We start from the raw sequence: 20670 nt of genomic DNA, 5'->3' as shown, positions 1-20670 counted from the left end.
AACAACATCCTTTGGTCCAAATTAATTTTTATTTTTTAGTTTAATCAGGATTTAGTAATGACATTGGCACACACATATGCTGACATTAGGCCCAAGTGAAGGAAATGCCTTCGGCCAGGAAGTAGAAAGATAAAGGTAATAAAGTTAAACGTGGATGCTGGAGTTAACAAAGTTACGGGGAAATGTTTTGCCACTATCTACATACGCAAAAGTGACATTCCCTCAACCCTATTTTCTTATCTCAGCAGTGGAGTTGAGGCACCTCACTTTACCACTGCAACATTGAGTTCTGTCACTCCATGTCCCTTGTGCCTGCCTATGCAAAGGCCACAGTGAAGGCTGAGGAAGGCCACAGTGGTTCAGGTGCTCTGAAGACCTGGTCTGGTACAACTGAGCTCAGCCTGGTAGCTAAAGGCTCAAAGCCAGTGGACTTGACAGGCTGGTAGTGTCACACCCTTGCCCCAGGTGGCCGGGAGCAGGGATGGGAAGGGACAGCACCTATTCTGGAGGGAGGGAGCCAATAAAGATTTTCCTATCCAGCCTGCTTCAGACAGGTTTTCCAGCAAGGCCAGCCCCTGGGAAAGATCTGAGCTTCTACAACCTCCCCTCCCTGGGCATTGTCATAGAAAACTTATGGAACCCTGCCTGTCACCCTACTGTGCCCCCACAGAAAACTTAAGGAATCCTGCTGGTCACCATACCATACCCCATCATCTTTAACACAAACACCCTCATCTTGACCATCTGCCATTTCTCCACAAACGTGCTTTTTGCTTTGCCTTCTGCTTGAGGTTCTCTAATTCCAGACAGATGGTTAATACTGTTGAACAGGCAATGAAATAATGCCCGTGGGTTTGGGGAATGGGAGCACGCATGTGGGTGTGCAGTTCAACTTCCCTGGGCACACTTCTATGTTCTCTGGGAGAGTGAGTTTAATTTTCATACCTTTTATAAAACCAGATTACAAAACCCTATTTCATTGTTAGACTGACAAGCTTTGTCAGAAGTTACCTAAATTCTTGGCTGGCCTCCAGAAGAATAAGACACTTGAACAAGCAGAGGAGCTGCCTTGCTGGAGCAGCGGCGGCATGCATGACCTCACTGGTACTAACTTTATGGTTTGTGACATGGGATCGTGCTACACAATGCTGGAACGTGACACGGGGAACATGGAGGGACATGTCTGCTTAGAGCGCTGACACTTTCGTGATGGAAACCTCGGCCTCTTGTACTGATGGCTGTTTTCTTGAACTCAGAATTATAGGCTGTGACATAAAAGGAAACGGCAGGTATGGGAGCCTAATTTGTCCAGGACGAGGGAAGCCCCTTCCTTGCTTGTATATTCCTTGGGAACTGGTTAAAAGAGGTGAATCAACAGATGTAACTCTGTCATCCATTTTGTCAAGAGCTAGGATCTCATGTTCTCTCTGAAACCTGGATGGAACAGGAAACCAGAATTACTCATGCCAGGATCCTCCAGGGCCAAATACCTCTCAAACCACAGCCCTGGCCTTTGCCCTGCCAACAGCTTCTCCCAGCAGTCAGAGGCAGACATGGTCACACACAGCTCTCAGCAGCAAGCTAAGCTGGGCAGGGAACTGTGCCAGGTTTCAGGATGCTATGCATGAATGCCCCCTTTCTAAATCTTGTTCAAAGGCCAAGAGACTAATGGAGAGGGTAGAGAGTCGGAGACATAGCCTAGTGAGATAAGAGGGGGATTCTAGGGTGAGGTTCCTGCTTCGTGCTGGGTTCCATTGGGCCACCATTTACCTCTGCCAAAGTACAAGAAACAACAGAACATCTTTATATCCCTACCTCAGCAGTTCTCCCCTCAAGTTTGGTACTCAGAAGGCAAAGGAGGCAGGTATGAACACAAACATCTACATCCCCTAACCCCTTGAACATTTGATTCATAATGGCATTGTTCCTCCAGCTCCGACTGCTTTGACTCCAGCTGTCCTCTTCTCTCCTGGATGGAGGGCTGCTGCTACTATTGGTGAAGATACGCCTCCAACCAGAGCTGCCCCGACTCCTTCAGTGAGCTGGAGGGACAACGGGCGGACAGGGAGGGAGGTGGGGGCTGAGTCATCCACCTGCAGACAGGTCCTCTTCCCCTCACGTGCCCCCCCACCCCGAAGAAGCTAGCCTGGTCATAGACCAATACCACCCTGCCGCTGCCATGGTGATGCCACTGCAGGTGACCAGGAACCGCCCCCCCTCCATGCCACACCACCCTCTGTTCCCTGCTGCTAATTCCCCAGGTTCATACTCACTGAACAATGTCAGCGAAGGCTGAGAGCAGGGGCTTGGACTTGTACTCGATGCCATGCTTGGTGCACAGGGATTGCACCAGAGGTGCAACTTTGTAGTAGTTGTGTCGTGGCATCGTGGGGAAGAGGCTTCAGGGACAGCAGGGTAGTTAGTGGCTTCTGCTCCTCTGCCCCTCCCCCACCCTCTGCTTCCCGGGTCTCCCCACTCACTGGTGTTCAATCTGGAAATTGAGGTGGCCACAGAACCAGTCATTGAAGGCTGACTGCTCAACATTACAGGTTGCCTGCACCTGGGAGAGAGTCAAGGGATGGTGGTTTCCATGTCACTGTGCCGTCTTCCCTAGGGAGGCTGTCTGAAACTGTCCCTACCTCTGGTCACCTCCTTCAGTGGGAGATAGCTCCAGCCAACAAGGCAATGCTGTCTGAGGAGTCTAGTTTTGGCTATCACTGCTCACCACCCACCCTTTTCAGAGGCATGTCCAGGTCCTCCAAGTGACTGTCCCTTACCTGGGTGGAGACCCAGTCCACATTCTGGTCATAATTGATGTGCATGGGGATATGGCTCATCTGTGACACCCACACAAACCAGATGCTCTCCAGGAACCTGTTGAATATGACACACAGCCACAAATAGTACAAGCAGAGCACTGAGTTCTTATTCCCCAGTAGCAACATCAGCCCGTGACTCTCCCAAGGCCCCACTCCCAAGACCCCAGCATGGCCCCCAGACCCATCAGCACCTGCACGCTCCCTGCCAACTGCTACATTCCATCAGACACTACCTGACAAGGAAGAAAAGCCCCAGGAGTCCTTTCAGCCCCACCAGGGGCGTGTAAGTGACGAAGAAGCGGACATAGAAGCTGAGCATCCAAGCCAAGTCCTGCAGGGCAAACAGGAGGGTGGCACTGTCCCAGTAGCTGCTGCTCCCTTCTCCCCCTCCCCATTTATCTGCTGTAGTCACCACCTCTCCTGGTGTGTGATGGCACTCAGTGATCCTAGTGGTCATCCAGTCCCCTGCCTGTCCCTTCACAGGGGCCCCCAGTCTCTCTGGGTACAGCACCTCCCCACGCTGTCTAAATGCTGCCAGATAGATGTCTCAAGACCCCACTGTCTGCCACTGTGCTGATGGAGTGGAAGCTCCAGGTCCTTTTCTGCAGTGAACCAAGCCCCATACTCTTCCCACGACACTGGGCCCTCTGCACTGTGTTCAGCAACCAAGTTCACACCTCGGGTCCCAGCTTGTCTGCTCAGAGCCTGTCTTCCCCACATCCTACGTCTGCGAGCCAGCCAGACCCCTTTGGGGATCCCAGAGCCCCTTCTGCCTGCATGTTTTCCCTTGGGTCTACTACTTTCAGCTCCATCCTACATTCCCTGAGAGCAGGGACCATCCCCCTTTGTTTTCCACACAGTTCCTGGAGTGCTGTGCAGCTAGGGAACCCCAGGAGACTGGCCTCGTGAAGCCTGACATGGGGAGGCAGGCCACACATGAGCCCAAGCCACTTAATCTCATCTAGAGAGGAGAATCTCCACCTGATTCTACTCCGCTCTTGGTTGGGCTTGGAGACAGTCTCTGTGCCCCACAGGGCACACCTTTTCCCGGACAGGGTACTGGAAAACCTGGCGTGTGGGGTTTGCGGGCCGGGGATACTCACTATCCATTTCTTCCGCTTAAAAACAAAATAGAAAATATACGACTGGAAGTAGAGAGGCACCAAGGCTGGGGGGCCAACTGGGGAGGAAAAGGAGACAGGGAGGAGGTGTGAGCAATTGGGGTGAGAGGACTGCATGGCAAGATGAACCACCTCCCCCTCAACCCCGGCATAGAATCACCTCCTGTCATCCCTCCTCACCGCCTTAGTGCTCCTCAATTAACTGCAAGCCATGGGCGTTGAGGGTGGGCACAAGCCTAGAGAAGGCCACCTGTGCAAGAGGATGCCAGGGAGGCTGATGGCTGGGAGCAATATCCCTTCCTCGTGGAGGAGGGCACGGGGAAGCTTAAGCCTCAAGCATGGCATGTACTCTACTGCGGTCCTCCGTGCCTGGACCACAGCCCTGCCCCTGCAGTCCTGTCATGTTCCAGCTGTTCCACCAAGCAGGTCAAAGGGCAGGGGAGGAACTCCGCTGACCCTTCACAGTCTGAGGCATACCTGATGCTCCTCCACCCACGGCATGGCAATCTCCATCCATAGCTTCTTCAGCTTGATATGCCAGACTCTAAACTTCCTTTCCCCCCTCCCTCCTCCCTTCCTGCTATGTGTCCAATGTGTGTGTGTGTGTGTGTGTGTGAGTGTGGGCCAGGGCACACATGTTGAGGTCGGAGGACACACACACACACACTGGGGCAGAGGTGGTGACTGCGTACATTGATCCTCCTTCCACTGTGAATTTCAGGTTATCAAGTTCAAGTTGCCAGGCTTTTATCAGCTAAGTGATCTCACTGATCTTCCATCTTCAATTTTTGAGAGAGGGTCTCTCACTAAATATGAAGTTATTCTGATTGACCCCTGGTTCCTAAAACTTGAAGTCTTAAAGGAGTTTTAAACCCAATTTTGGGCATTTTGCAGCAGGCTTTTAAAGCAGGGAATAAATGAGCAAAACTTCTGCTCAGTTGCAGTATTCCTTCTTAGGTGCTACCGCCCGGAAAGTCATCCTAAGTGGCTCCACCTTTGTGTGACAAGGTTTAAGACAAGGCCTAAAACCAAATCAGGAGACCCCTGCTGACTACTCAGTTTCTCCCTGGAAGCTAGGATGAGACTGGAGGACTAAGTTTGTCCCCCAACACAAATGACCAACCAAGCATTAGCCCATTGACTTTACTCAGTGGGCAAGGGCATCTCCTCGCAGGGGGTGAATATCAGCATGCTGAACCTTCTCCTATGATGGGGGAGAGTCTTTCTGTTTTGTGTTGATTTCATTGGTTAAATAAAGAGACTGCCTTGGCCCTTTAATAGGACATAAAATTAGGTAGGCGGAGTAAACAGAACAGAATGCTGGGAGAAAGAAGCTGAGTCAAGGAGTTGCCATGATTATCACTCCCGACACAGCCGTAGGTTAAGATCTTCCCTGGTAAGCCACCTCATGGGCTACACAGATTATTAGAAATGGGTTAGGTCAATATGTAAGAGCTAGCCAATAAGAGGCTGGAACTAATGGGCCAGGCAGAGTTTAAAAGAATACAGTTTCCGTGTAATTATTTCGGGTAAAGCTAGCCGTGCGGGCGGCCGGGTGCCGGGGACGCAGCCTGCTGCTCCTATTACAACACTCCTAGGCCCACCCTGGGGGAGCCTGCTTCTGCCCTGGGCCCCCCTCCCTGTGGCCGACACTCACTCAGGAAGAAGTACTTGTGCTGATGGTTGTATGGCATGTACTTCTTCTTTTGTTTCCCAAGCTGTGAAGGAACAAACACAAGTCAGCAGCTAGACATCCATGTCCCTCCCCACACTGAGCCCGCCCCATATGGAGCCCTCCCCACACTGAACCCCTCCCCACACTGAGACTCCAGCTTTCCCTGCTTAGACGCTAAGGCCTGCTTAGGAACCTTCAGCTAGCTGCTGCCATTGAGAGGCTCTGGCAGGCCCAGCGCCTAAAGCAAGTGGCCCTGGATAGTGACCTATGAGTGTACCGTGACAAAGAACACACAGGAGTGTACAGGATGCTAGTCTACAGGGTTCTTGGTGGCTATCTAAAGTCTCTGCCACATGGTTTCCAGGTTCAATCCCCTCCTGCTTCTAGTACTCTTTGGACTTCAGTATTTCTATGGAAAACTATTTTTGTCCCTGTATGGGTCTTTTCACCACGATCTTTTGGACTCCTTGTCTTTTTCTTAAATTTTATTTTAGTGTATGGGCATTTTGCCTGCCTGGGCACCACTTGCATGCAATGTCTGTGGCGGCCAGAAGCGGGCAGCAGACCACCTGGAAGTGGAATTTCAGATGGTGGTGAGCTCCAGATTGAGTCCTGGGACTCAAACTCAGGTCCTCTAGAAAAGCAGCCAGTACTCTTAACCACTGAGCTATCTCTTGACCCTCTCTTGGACTCTTACCTTCAACCTGAACTTCTCCTTCCCCCCGAAAGTTTATTAACATCTATATGTAGAAAGGCTACCTGGAACAATCTGGCAGTCTGAAGGTCTTGGCAAAGCTTTGCTCACTGGGTAGGTTATTTTTTTTTTAAGCCACAGACTAAACAGACTGGCTGGGAGCCACCAGGCCACTCAGTCAGTCCAGAGCCCCTCACATAGGTTCACATATGCCCTGCTGTCTCACTCCACGGTTCTGGCATTTCTTGCCCCAATTAGTTTTGGTGACCTCAACCCAGAGCACAGTCTGGCTTATCCTCTCACATATCCACAAACGAGTCATGAAAACTGTGCTCTTTTCAAGGCGCTCTGGCTAGATGAAGCAATCTTCCCGAAGTCATGGCATCATTCAGCAAGCCCTGGAGGTGTGGGGACAGCAGTCTCCCAGCCACCGTTTGATGTGCCGACAGCAGAGGGAATAGTATCAAGTTCTCGCCTACGCACATCTTGTAATCCGTGGATATGAAACTAGTGATACCTTTGTAAGCAGAGTTCAAGATAATTTACAGATTACAGACAGGAGAGCACGCCTGGTTTCCTTTGGGGCCTGGTACCTGAACAAAGAGAAGTACCAGGAGTGCAAAAATCCAAAGACAAGTGTCCAAAGCACAAGGCACAGCCAGGCTAGGTTACCCACGTCCTCAGAAAGCCCTGGTAAAGTCGAAGGTGTGTGTAATCTGCTCTGTAGCCCAGGCAGGCAGGCTCTGAACTCACTTGTAGATGGTCTGCTTGGTGTTTGGTGGTTTTGTCCAGGGGTGGGAAGTGAACTGCGGATGTAGTTACAGAGGCAAATGAGGCAGAGATGGGCCAGGAGTGGTGTGATGTGCTCCCCAGGGGACTATGCTGCATGCATGGTCACCAATGCAGTGATGCCAGGAGGTGCAGCCTGCTGGGAGTCAATGAAATCACACCATCCCCCCCCCCCCCCGGGAACCCTAGTGAGTTTCCCATCGAGAGTGAATTGTTTTAAAGACAGCGAGAAAATCTGCTTCTTATCTTCACCCAACTGCTTTCACAGCCACTCCCAGCCAAAGTCCCCCATCTGTCACAAGGCTCTTCCTTCCCAGAGGTCAAATTGATAGGGATGCTCCATCTTGAACTTTCAGTCTCCCAAAACAGTGAGCTCGATATAGGATATAAGATATTTGATACAGAAATTAGGATATAGTCTGGAGACAGTTACGCAAACCACGCAGTATTATTAACCAAGGAGATCCCATAGAAGGAAAGCACCCCTCTTGGTTGGTGGGGCAAATGGGAAATTGCCGTGGAAAGGAACCCTGTCCATGGCTGCTCCCTCAGTCAGTGATCAAGTGCCACTATGATCTGCCCCACTGTGCTTAGACTCTCAAGAGGTCTGAGGGCTACAGGGCAAAGTGTTCCCATGTACCTCCTTGTTCTCCAGGAGTGCTAGGAGGCAGAAGTCACTAAACCAGGGCATTACTATCTAGTTAAGCTGTCCCAAGAGACCAAACCAAGCCCACACTCATCCATTCCCCCCCCCTCTCGGTGGGGGCGGGGCAGGAGGCGAGGTGTGTGTATGTGCGCAGGTGTAGGGGGAGTGATGGCTCTCTACCTTGTTATTATTCGTGTTTCCTAATCAATCTTTGATATCCTTCTATTTTGGGCTCTCGTGGATTCACATAAGGTTGCCTACAGCAGGGTATATCCAATAAAAGCGACAGAAACACCAAGTGCAAGGGGGTGGCTTTCTAGAGAAGGGGTGTCAAGCAGCACCCTGATAAGGTGCCTAGTTATGTCCAAAGATGAGCAGGGCCTTGCAAAGAATGTCCTGTCACCCACTGAATCCTTTACAGAATGGGGTACCTTCGTGTAGTAACTGTTTGCTGACTGATTCTGTCCTGGACAGAAAGGGTTTACAGCCTCTTATCCTCCACAGCTTCCAGAAAGCAAGAGCTCCAGAATCCAGTCCCTGCTCCTACTTTCGCTGACAACACTTTCCCTAGGCCTGCAGAGCAGGCCACCAGCTCACCTCCACAGAAAGGACCTTCCCCAAGGCGAAGAAGAGGGGATGCATCTTGATATCTGGGTCTTTGCCGAAGCAGTTGGGCTTGGCGTGGTGCTGAAAGTGCATGTGGTTCCACCAGCTGGCAGGAGCCCCCTACAGAGAACCGCAGATGTGAGTGAGAACCCAGCAGAGGATCCTGGGTCAATTCTTAGCCCTCACATGGCAGCTCACAACTGTCTGTGACTCTAGTCCCAGGGATCTGATGCTCTCCTCATGTGTGACATACAGACATACATGCAAGCAGGGTACCCGTACACATATAACAAACAATTTTTAAAGAGAAAGAAAACCCAGGGTCACGGGCACTTCTCCCACCGTGAATTACTGGAGTTTGGGGGAGCCCCATCAGGTCACTGACCTTCAGGTGGCCAATCACGAAATGATGTAGCAGGTGGTTCCATGTAGAAGTGCTGAAGACTGAGAGGTGCCCTAAGTCATGCTGTAGCCAACCTGCCTGGGCCTGAAAGAGAAAGGTTAGCCCCCAGAACAGCCTGCACCTAGGGCCCCTTCACAAACCTCAGCGGCTCCTTCACAAACCTCAGCAGCCCCTTCAGCCTCTCCATACTGGATTGGCGCACAACCTCAAGGTATAAGCCATGGAACCTGGTCCCAATTCCCTCTTGTCAACTGGGTCACATGTAAGTGGAGGCAGACCACAGTCCCTTCTTCCCTCTGAAATGCCATGACTTAGGATAGACTAGCATCCAGAATACAGACTGCTAGTCCAAACCCTGGTGCTGGACCAGGATAGGTATGCTGGGTGATACCAGTGGTGGGAAAGGAGCCAAATGTTGGTTCTTAGCATACACGGAGTGTGGCGGAACCAGAACCTGAGATTTCAGAGAATAAACTTCCCAGGAAGAAGGGGACCTGGGAAGAGAAACTGGAGGGACTGTGAGCACACCAGAACCCGTGCGTGACTAAAGAGCAGATAAATGTCACACACAATAGAATGTGCGTTCTTTCCCTGGGCCAACTCTCCTGTGTATCTTCAGATCCGAGGCAGGATTCTTGCCCTGATGTTTTCCCTAGGAATCCCAGGAATGCCAAAGGCACTCACCTGAACTGTACTGAGCAGCACTGCACAGAGGAAGAAGGGCACCAAGGATGTCCCAAAGATCCAAAGAATGAGCCAGGCAGCCACATCCAGGAGTAGGATGTGGAGCAGGCTGAGCAGGAAGAAGAGTTGGTTGGCCTTCAGGAGGCCCATGCGTTCCACCGTGGCCCGCAGCTCCCTGAACTCATCAGTCAGCGCTTTCTGTGGGAGAGTGGAGCATTAATTCTTCCCAGCAGCACCCTAACCCTCACAGAGAACCTCTCTAGGAGGTGTCTGTGGGAAGTTCACAGTCTTTGACAAACCCTGATGGGGAAGGATGATCTGATAGAAGCAGCTACTATGAATTGTATCACGTCCAGCTGCTAAGCAGACTTAATTTGGGTCCCCATTATGTGATCTGTGGCTCTGGAGCTTAAACTCTCTGAGCCTCTATTTTCTCATGTATACATATGTGAAGATTATTATATTAGTTTACACTGGCACATGGTACTCAGTAAATAGGTCTGCTGTTGGTGATGGCAGCATTGGAAGAAACATAGGTTCCTACTCCAGTGGGCTTATCACCCTAAGGCTCTTTGAGATTCCCAAGAACCTGTGGTCTTATGCAGGCACCTGCCCCCCTCTCCCTCCACAACCAAGTCTCCAAACAGCAAACTGGGCCTCTCACTCACATTCTTGGTTGGTTCATGGCTGGGCTGCTCCGGAGCCAGTTCTCCGATCAGAAGAGAGTTCATATACTTTCTTACAAGGTCCTTGTTGATGTGGAACGCCATAAAAGGATCCTGCAAGGATGAGGAGAAGTCCATGAGGACCCTCCCAGCCCTCCAGGCTCCTAAGGGCCTTACACCAAAGGCCACCTCCCTCTGGCTACTGTACTGTCTGCTAGCCCCAGATCACCCAGCATGTAGGTTCCCACTGAAAGGGTGCTACACCAAAGAATGGGATGCCTCCCCTGGATGCCATGCGAAAGACCTGCCCAGACTGGCCTTCATGTCTACAGACACTTGGTGCAGGAGAGAAGCAGCCTGCAGGAATAAGTGGGGTTATGAGGCTTTTAGTCCTATAGTACTTTCAACAAGTCCTTTTCTTTCTTAGCTTCTCTATTACATAATAAACAGTGATGAAGAATGAGGAAGACTCCTTATGCCAGAGCTGGGAAGCTGTTTCTATTTCTTTCTCTTTGACCACTCACTGCTCCAGGGTTAATATGGGTTATACAAGGTGGGTGGGAGGACCTTAGGCCTCAGGGAAAGAAGCTGCAAGTGGAGGCGGAGCCGTGGGCAGTGGCACCACACATTGAGACCAATCCCTGTCTTTGCCTGGGCTCCCATATCACACTGAATGGGAAGCCTAGACAGAGCACATAGACTCCATAGCCTATGAGTCGGTGTAGGACTGCGCAGCCGCCTGGACTCTGTAGTGGTCACTACTCTATCCAGGCTCTATCTAGCCTGGTCTCTCAGGCTGTGTGGTGTTTTGTTTTATCAGACTGACCTCCACCTCTCAGCATCTAACTTCAAGGGCGACTTAATAGGAACCCTGTCACCCCGAAGCACGTTAGACTGGCATCGAAGGAATAAAGGGGAGACTGGGTTAAGGACTTGAAAGACAGATGGACCCCAAGGCAGGAATCCAACAGGTGGCAATCCCTGCCACAGAGCACTCTGCTCTAACTTTAGAGTCCCAAGGAGTAAGTCACTCCTAGTTCCACTCTCGGCTCTGAGGAAGAATATGGTCTATAAAAAGAACAAGCAGGGCCACCAGATAGAGGCTGGGGGTGGACACCTACTTGCCAGGCAGTAAGCTCCAAGGGAAAAGGGACACTATCCTGAAAGTGTCTCATCACCCGGGGGGGCGGGGGTGTCCTCTTGCCGGAAAAAGTTGAAGACCTCCCTAGCCTACTGCCACGTGACCTCGCACTAAAGATCCGAGGACAGTTCTGGGATTCCAACCAGATGCAGATCCCCCCCCCCCCCCACACACACACACTATAACACTTCTCCGGCTACGCACAGTGACTGATCCCCGCAGGCTTTCTTGGACGGGCGCAGGTTGGGACCCTACCCTCCGGGCTTCATAACGAATAGAGGATGCCAAACCACAGGGTTCTCAGTGTCATCCCTATTGCGAGGGGTCCTCCCGGGCTCCCTAGGTCAGACAAAGCTGAGTTCACCCTCCCAACCCTGAAGACAGGACGTGCCCCCCTCTCCCTGAACCGACTCCTCCTTCTGCCACCCTAGGCAGCACCGCGGTTCGGGGTGTCCAGCAAGCCCGCTCCCTTCTCGCCCAGCTCAGTAAACAACCCACGCCTGAGACTCCAGATGCCAAAGCACGGAAGCTCAGCCAGTCCTTTGTTTGAGTGTGCTCGTCGCGGGCCTCCATTCCCAGTCTGGTCTCTCCCGCGCTTGCATCCAAGGTCCGAAGGTTTCTCTTCCCGCCATTGTCTCCCCTGGGGTGCAGACGCGCCCAATGCCCGCGCTCACCGTGGCATCCTGACCCGCGTAGTGGTAGAGGACACGACGGCCCCCCGGGTGGCGGCGGATGAAGTCGCTGACGTTGTACACCTTCCGATCGATCACGAGCCACGGCTCCTTCTTTTCGGAGTGCTGAGCCACCTCCTCCCAAGTAAAATAGCGCGGTTGGTGTAGCTGGGGCGAGGCCGGGACCGGAGTCGGAACCGGGTCGGGAGCCATAGCCAGCCGGGCAAAGGCAGCCAAAGCCGGAGAGGCACGCGCTCGGGACCGCGGGACAGCGCACGCCGGCCTAGCGAGTTAGGGGAGCGTCAGGATGCCGAGAGCGCGCCCGGAGCCCGCTGTCTGCGCGCAGGCTTTTCGGTACCCCGGGCGCAGGGCAACGGCGCGCGCCCCCATTGGTTGAGCCGAATGGCGTGGGGGTACCAGCTCCGCCTCTCTCGGGCCAGCTAGGACTGACTCCCCTAGAGGGATTTCTCCGCCTTTTTGCGGCCGATCCGCGCCCCCTCGCGGATGCCAGAAAGTGATCACCAGGCGTTTCCACGTCTGACTCCGGTTTGGCTGAGCATTGTAGGAAACTGACAGGATAACGGTTCCTGTGGGTGCGCCACAGCTTCCTGCAGCTGAGGCAGAGGCCCCAAGTGTGCGTAGGAGAGCGTGGTGAGGGCATATGAAAAAGAAAATAGTTTGGAGACAGGTTCTTATGTAGCCCAGGTTGGCCTCAAACTCGCTACCTAGCTGAGAATGACCTTGAACTTTGGATCCTTCTGAGTTCTGAGTTTACAGGTACCCTGTTTTATGAAGCGCTGGAGATTAACCTGTACATTGTTTATGCTAAGGCAAACATTGTATCTATCTCCGGCCCCAAGGAAACACTTGACAAACTAAATACAGCGCTCTGAGCAACGAAAGAACAGCCTGACCCAGTAAGACGTTCAGAGACCCCTTCCTAGGAAGGTGGGTAGGTAGTATGTGTGGACAGAAGAGGGGATTGACATAAAGAAATAGCCTGGTTGACTATAGTTCCAAGTATTTGTCTTATGTGGATTTAGATGGGTTTGAGCACTCTGCAGCCGAGGCTACCAGAAGTCTTGTCAGCTATTATTGGCCAACACTTTTGACTTAAAGAATGGATTGTTTAGAAACCAGATGGGTCAGCGTGATAAAGGTCCTTGATACCAAACCTGACCTGAGTTTCATTCATTCCAGAGACTCTCCTGGTAGAAGGAGAAAAACAGTTCCCACAGGTGTCCTCTGACCTCCAAGCACTCTCACAGATCGATGAAGTGGAGGAAGGGGACTTAGGAAAGCAAGAAATGGAGAGGGAAGAAAGCTTTCTTGATGACAAAGTGTCTTGGGGAGAGCTGACTGAGACTGCTGCTTCAGGAGGCAAGTCCTTGATCATCTTAATCCAGTGGTATAAAGGGGATACTTCAGGAGTCTGGAGACCCCCACCCCGTGTGCAGTTTGGAGAGCGCCATCTCCTGTGTGTGTGTGTGTTCCCATGCTCATGCACAGGTATGCAAGTATGTGTGGAGGCCAGAAGACAACCTCAGGAATGCCATCTACCTCCTTTGAGATAAGATCTCGGACTGGCTTGAAGCTCACCAGTTTGGCTAGACATGCTTGGCCATTGATACCCAAGGAACCCTCCTACCTCTGCCTCCCCAGTGCTGAGATCCAAGCACTTTGCCAATGTGTCTACCGTTTTACATGGGTTCTTCAGATCACACTCAGGTCCTCACCTTTTTAAAGGGAAATTCAAGCGCTTTATCAAGTGAGCCATCTTCCCAGCCCTAAGGAATCCCTTGGAATAGAGAGATATGGACCCAAAATTTCAGGCTCTGAAGTTTTGCTGCATGGGGGTTCCTTCTGATAGAAGTCAGCCTTTCTCTGATGTTGTTTTCAAAAGGACCCTGGTTCTGGATTGTGCACGGTCCGGTTGCTATCAGTTGCTGGCTTGTACTTGGTAAAAATATGCTGTGGCGTTGACGTCATATGACCCATGTTGTAGTTTATAGCAATTTTGCTTATCAGGGTGATGGCTCTCTGCCCCTATTACATAAAGAGTTGTGTTTTCCTGTGGGACCGGAAGTGATTGCCGTCAGCAGGATAATCCGGTTGACTTGGTTAGCTTCGCCTGATGCCTGGTGTTCATGATACCATAGCCATTGGCAGCCTGCTCGGTGAAAGTGAGTCTTGCTCATTTGCTGTTACCAGTGTTACCAGTGTCACCAGGAATGCTCCATAAGGGAAATAGTATTTCCAACAACTTTTGAATAAAGAAGAAAAATAAGGGTTGGTGAGCTGGTTCTGTCAGTAACGGCACTCTGGGAGCTACATGGTGGAAGGAGAAGACCGACTCTTGTCGCTTATTTTCAGACCTCCACATGTGAATCTTGTCCTCCCCCAACTAAAATGTAATAATAATAATAAAAAGCTAGCTCCATGGCTCAGGAAGTAAAAGTGCTTGCTGCAAAACTAGGTGACCTGAATTGAATCCCTGGGACCCACATCATGGAAGGAGGGAAGTGACCTCCACAAGTTTGTCTTCTGACCCACACATGTAATTCATGACACACTTATGCATGTGCACATGCACACAAGCACAGACAGACAGACAGACACACTATGAGGAGGTGTGGCCTTATTGAAGTAGCCATGGTCTTGTTGGAGAAAGCGTGTCACTATGAAGGCAGCTTTTGTAGTCTCATATATGCTCAAGCCACACCCATTTAGTCAGTTTACTTCCTGTTGTCTGAAATTCAAGATGTCGTACACTTGGCCACTTCTCCAGCACCATATCTGCCTGCGCATCATCTTGTGGCACCGTGATGATAACAGACTGATCCTCTGAATTGTAAGCCACCCCAATTAAATGTTTTCCTTTATAAGCGTTGCCATGGTCATGGTGTCTCTTCATAACAATAGAAACCTTAACTAAGACACACACCACACACACATAAATGTAATTTAAATTTTTTAAATAAGAGATAAAAATTAAGAAAGGCCAGCCTTGGCTTCTTTGTATACTTGCATATAGTTTTAACATTCATTGTTTCTAGTAATTTTAGTTACATGTTGTTTTGCTGTTTTGTTCTGGGGCAGGGTCTCTGTAGGTAGCCCTGGCTGACCTGGAACTCACTATGATAAACGTCTCTACATTGTAATAGTCACTCTGCTTCGACCTTCCAAGCCCTGGAATTGTAGGCAGGCACCACAGTGCTTCACTAGTTTATTAACTGAAATTATCCAGTCTTGGTGGCCTTAATTTTCAGGAGAAATTGTGAGCTTCATATCACAGCAGCAGGAATGATTCATACCAGCAATGTGCAGGTTGGTGACTCTAGCAATCCCTGTGTCTAGAAGCATACACTTCCCTCAGCAGTTTGTCAACACAGCACCAAAGCTGCTCACTAACAGTTCTGTGTGTTGCTAGTCTGTAACGAGGAACTTTACAGGGGGCAGAACACCGTTCCTATCCTTGTAGGAGTCTTTGCTCTTGTGCCTAAGAGTAAGAGTTAAATTGTCTATACAGATATCCTTCAACCTCAGTTTTCCATTATTGATAATAGTACTAAACCATTCTGGCAAAAGAAGTATCAGTTTTATTAATTTTATGTGGGAATTTTATCTTGTAGCAACACTTAAAATTTTTAAATTGTATTCATTTATTTAGGGTGTTTTTTTGCCTGTATGTGCCTGTGCTCACATATGCGCATGCCTCAGACTATGTGTAGACATCAGAAGACAACTTGTAGGAGTCTGTTTCCTCCTTCTACCATGTGGGTCCCAGGGACTGAACTCAGGCTGCCAGGCTTGTAGCAAGTGCTTTTGCCTGCTGGGCTATCTCTTTGGCCCTTTGTCACATATTTTGAACAGTTAATACTTAGATTGCTATATTAGTTGCTTTTTCACTACTGTGATGAAATGCCCGAGAAGGTACCTCTTATGAGAGGACAGATTTAATTAGGGCTCGTGCTTTGGGGGAGGGGGCATAGTCAGAAGCCATGGCAGCAGGAGCAGATCGCAGCTTGCAGCTGTGGCATTGCAAGCTAGCTCACATTTAGGAAGCCAGGAGACAGAGTAAAGAACTGTTCACATTCCGATGACCTTCCCCTCTGCCCACTTTGTTGAGTCCAGGATCTCAGGTCATAGAATGGGCCACTTACTTTCAGAGGGGCCCTCCCTCTTCAGGCTCTTCTCTCTGGAAACAACTTCACAGACATACCTAGAGGTGTGTCTCCTAGGTGATGGTGAGACAGTCAAGCTGATACGGATGAAGAGCAACCATTGCCCTTGCTTACAAAGACAGTGCATTAGAATGCTAGCCATCGACTTATTTTTATTGCTGAAAATTTTTCATGTGAGTTCATTTTACCTGTAAGCCTACCAAGAATGGAGACGTGGTTCATCAGTTAAGAGCACTTGTATTTCTGGTAGAGGACCAGGGTTTGGTTCCTAGCACCTACACAGTGGCTCACAACCATCTTTAACTGTAGATCCAAGGAATCTGACATGCTCTTCTGACTCCCACAGCCTCCAGGTACACACATGGGATACATACATACATGCAGGTAAAACACTCATACACATTTTTTAAAAGATAACATGACACAAACTCCTCTTACTGGTAAGCATATACCAGAAAAGTTGTGTATCTGTATTTACTTCATATTGAAATTTCTGAAGATATGGCTGTTTTAACTGAACCATCAACATTATCCCAAGTAATTACCTGAGTTGTGAACTTGGAAAGAATTTGGGGTAATTCCTATGTTCTGAGGAGAATTCTTTATTTAGAAAGGCATGTTTGACTTAAATCCAATGGCACTGAGATGTTTTATAGTTTAACATGATAATATTTGAAGGAAATAGAAAAAATATCAAACCTTCCATACATAAAGCACACCATGCAGGCAGATAAGCAGAGTGGGTTCTACTTTTTCTTTGAGACTGGTCTCACCACACAGTCCTGGCTAGCCTGGAACTGACCGTGTAGACCAGGATGGCCTCATACTCCCAGAGATCTGCCTATCTCTGTATCCTGAGAGCTGGAATTAAAGGCATGTGCCGCTGCCCCGAGCCTAGTAAATATTTAACTCTCAGATTTCAGCCATGGGTTAGATGCAAGTTCCCTGAACCCAAATTGCTTTTGTGTGTGTGTGTGTGTGTGTGTGTGTGTGTGGCCTATGGAACAGTGTTTCCTGTCCTGATGGGCTAAAGCTCTTGACCATATTCATAAAAACAAAGAAAAAAGACTTTTAAGATGGCTTTTTGTAAGGAGCCTTTTGTAGAGTCATTTAGATGCTTTGTGCAGCTGTAGAGACCAGGCCCCACTGCTTCTGCAGCCTTGGCTTTCTTTCTTTTCTGTGTGATTCTGCAGTAGAGGTTTTGCAGGTTAAAGCTTCCTTGCCGTTGAAATTCTGAATTGTCTTCATACTGATCGCCCCGCCTTCCTTCCTTTTGAGGTGGTCCTGTGTAGCCCTGGCCGGCCGGGAACTTAGTATGTAGAACTCACAAAGATCCCCCTGCTTTTGCCTCCTGAGTGCTAGAATTAAAAGTAGTGTGCGCTACTACATCTGGTGCTTGCTCATTCTGTCTAAATACACACATTCTGGACCTCTTTCTTCTTGTTTATGAAGTTAGCTGGCATTCTAGAAAATGAAATTCTAGACTCCTGAGTTCCCAGACTTCTTAGATTTGAGGAAACCTCGTTTCAAAAAATACTTGAGCTCTCTTTACTAGAACTAGACAAGTTAATTGTCAGGTCTGGTCAGGTCATGGATCCTCTCCGTTCAAACTGTTCAAAGATGGTTTGGGAACACAAACACAAAACCACAAGGTTTATTGGAGGTAGAACTGACCTACAACCCTAATTGATGCTCGGATTCAGTGGCCCTGGTGAGCACCTTTACTTGGTCATTTGGTACTCCTGTGGGGGTCACTTTGGAGGTCAACTAAAACTTTCCTGCCTCTGAAAAAATGGTCTGTCAGTTACTCTAGGCCTTAGCCAAAGTTGTTTGCTCCAATGTTGCAAATGAGACTTTGGGTGATTGTCCAGGTAGCCAGTTGGCTCTGTCATTTATTGCACATTTTGAAAGCTATGTGATTGCACTTCCTGCTTACTCAAGTAATATTATCTCCCTTCTCAGGCCTTCAATGGGTTTGAAGAATAGATAGTCGTAGTTACTTTACCCTTATGACTTAGCCAAGTCATTTCTTTTTTTCTTTTTCTTTTTTGTTGATTTTTATTGAGCTCTACATTTTTCTCTGCTCCCCTCCCCTTCAACCCTCTCCCAAGGTCCCCATGCTTCCAATTTACTCAATAGATCTTGTCTTTTTCAACTTCCCATGTAGATTAGATCTGTGTATGTCTCTCTTAGGGTCCTCCTTTTTGTCTAGGCTTTCTAGGATTGTGATTTATGGGCTGGTTTTCTTTGCTTTATGTTTAAAAACCACTTATGAATGAGTACATGTGATAATTGTCTTTCTGTGTCTGGGTTACCTCATTCAAAATGATGTTTTCTATCTCCATCCATGTGAATGCAAAATTCAAGATGTTGTTATTTTTTTCTGCTGTGTAGAACTCCATAGTGTAAATGTACCACATTTTTCTTATCCATTCTTCTATCGAGGGGCATTTAGGTTGTTTCCAGGTTCTGGCTATGACAAACAAAGCTGCTATGAACATAGTTGAGCACATGTCCTTGTGGCACGATTGGGTATCCTTTGGATATATACCCAAAGTGGTATTATTGGGTCTTGAGGAAGGTTGTTTCCTAATTTTCTGAGAAATCGACACACTGACATCCAAAGGGGTTGTACCAGCTTGCATTCCCACCAGCAGTGCAAGAGTGTTCCCTTTTCCCCACAACCTCTCCAGCATAAGTTATCATCAGTGTTTCTGATCTTGGCCATTCTTTCAGGTGTAAGATGAAATCTCAGAGTTGTTTTGATTTGCATTTCTCTGATGACTAAGGATGTTGAACATGTCCTTATATGTCTTTCAGCCATTTTAGATTCCTCTGTTGAAAGTTCTCTGTTTAAGTCTGTACTCCATTTTTTTCATTGGATTATGTGATCTTTTGGTGTCCAATTTCTTGAGTTCTTTGTATATTTTGGAGATCAGACCTCTGTCTGATGTGGGGTTAGTGAAGATCTTTTCCCATTCTGTAGGCTGTCGTTTATTTTGTTGACCATGTCCTTTGCTTTACAGAAACTTTTCAGTTTCAGGAGGTCTCATTTATTAATTGTTTCTCTCAGTGTCTGTGCTACTGGGGTTATATTTAGGAAGTGATTCCCTGTGCCAATGCGTTCAAGTGTACTTCCCACTTTCTCTTCTATAAGGTTCAGTGTGGCTGGCTTTATGTTGAGGTCTTTGATCCATTTGGACTTGAGTTTTGTGCATGGTGATAGATATGGGTCTATTTTCATTTTTCTACATGTTGATATCCAGTTATGCCATCAGCACTTGTTAAATATGCTTTATTTTTTCCATTTGATATTTTTTGCTTCTTTGCTTCAAAAATCAGGTGTTTGAAGATGTGTGGATTGATATCCGGGTCTTCTATTCAGTTCCATTGGTCCTCCTGTCTGTTCTTATGCCAATACCAGGTTGTTTTCGGTACTGTAGCTCTGTAGTAGAGTTTGAAGTCAGGGATTGTGATACCTCCAGAAGTTCTTTTATTGTACAGGATTGTTTTGCTATCCTGGGTTTTTTGCTTTTCCATATGATGTTGAGTACCAGTCTTTCTAGGTCTGTGAAGAATTTTGCTGGGATTTTGCTGGGCATTACATTGAATCTGTAGCTAAGCCATTTCTAATACAAGACTTAGACTCCTTAGGATATCATAATTATTGAAACATTTACTGTATGTTTCTTGCTTAATATTGTTTATGCTGGTTGTAATTTTAATATTTATACTTGATATCTGTTCTTATTGTATATAGATTTGTATTGGGTTTGGAACTCTCTTATTTAGACAAAAAGGGGAGGTGTTGGGGAACCTCTTGAGCCAATGGCCTTTGAGATGCTGGACCAGGTTGGGCATGGCCTTGGATACCAAAAAGGTGCTTGCTTGCTTGCCCATACACTCTCTCTCTTCTCTCGCCTGGTTGTTGGATTTGGTTCCTGTTCCCTGTTTGTGCAGAGGACTGTGAGTCCCCCCTAAATAAAGAACCCTTTATTATACTCAATTCTAAGCTAGTGTGGGACTACTTTATTCATGTTATCCAACAACTAAATCCCATTCTGATACCAGTGTGTTAAAATAAAAAGAAAACACCTTCAGACTAATTAAATTTAACAGACTTTATTTTTGCTAGGAAAAGATTTATGAATCCGAGAGTAGCCTAAGCCAAGAGAAGGTTCAGCAAACTTCAGGTGGCCAGGTGGTATTTATGACAAGAAAAGGACGTGGCATACAGAAAGAATATGACTGGGTACATCTCAGCATTTGCCTATGCACACGGCTCTGAGCAATCTGCAGCCTGTGATTGGCTGAAAGTTCAGCTGATGTGATTGTGATTCTAATATTTATTTTTTTTTACAAGAATATGCTTTCTCAGATTGCAGTTCACAAGCATATTCAGTACTCTGTCTGCTCACTGTATGCAAAGGCAGTTATTTAAGAGGGTATTAGAAAGCTAGGTGGTGGTGCAGCGCACCTTTAATCACTCGAGGGGCAGAGACAGGTGGATCTCTGTGAGTTCGAGGCCAGCCTGGTCTACAGAGTGAGTTCTAGGACAGCCAGGGCTACACA

The 20670-nt window shown here is 48.4% G+C and overlaps 1 protein-coding gene across 1 annotated transcript; it reads right to left on the bottom strand.

Annotated features, from left to right (window-relative positions):
* Window positions 1-10: 10 nt before the first annotated feature.
* On the bottom strand, window positions 11-12367 carry Fads1 (fatty acid desaturase 1). The gene is made up of 12 exons (XM_075973463.1): window positions 11918-12367; window positions 10106-10216; window positions 9438-9635; window positions 8736-8837; window positions 8342-8470; window positions 5598-5658; window positions 3923-3999; window positions 3053-3150; window positions 2778-2874; window positions 2481-2560; window positions 2274-2399; window positions 11-2042 (listed from the first exon to the last, which is right to left on the bottom strand). The coding sequence occupies exons 1-12, from the start codon at window positions 12125-12127 to the stop codon at window positions 1991-1993; spliced, it is 1341 nt and encodes a 446-aa protein (XP_075829578.1). The 5' UTR covers window positions 12128-12367; the 3' UTR covers window positions 11-1990.
* Window positions 12368-20670: the final 8303 nt, after the last annotated feature.

Source organism: Microtus pennsylvanicus, chromosome 5 (assembly GCF_037038515.1).
Source record: "Microtus pennsylvanicus isolate mMicPen1 chromosome 5, mMicPen1.hap1, whole genome shotgun sequence".
NCBI lineage: Eukaryota > Metazoa > Chordata > Mammalia > Rodentia > Cricetidae > Microtus > Microtus pennsylvanicus.
This window is presented reverse-complemented; position numbering and strand designations above follow the sequence as displayed.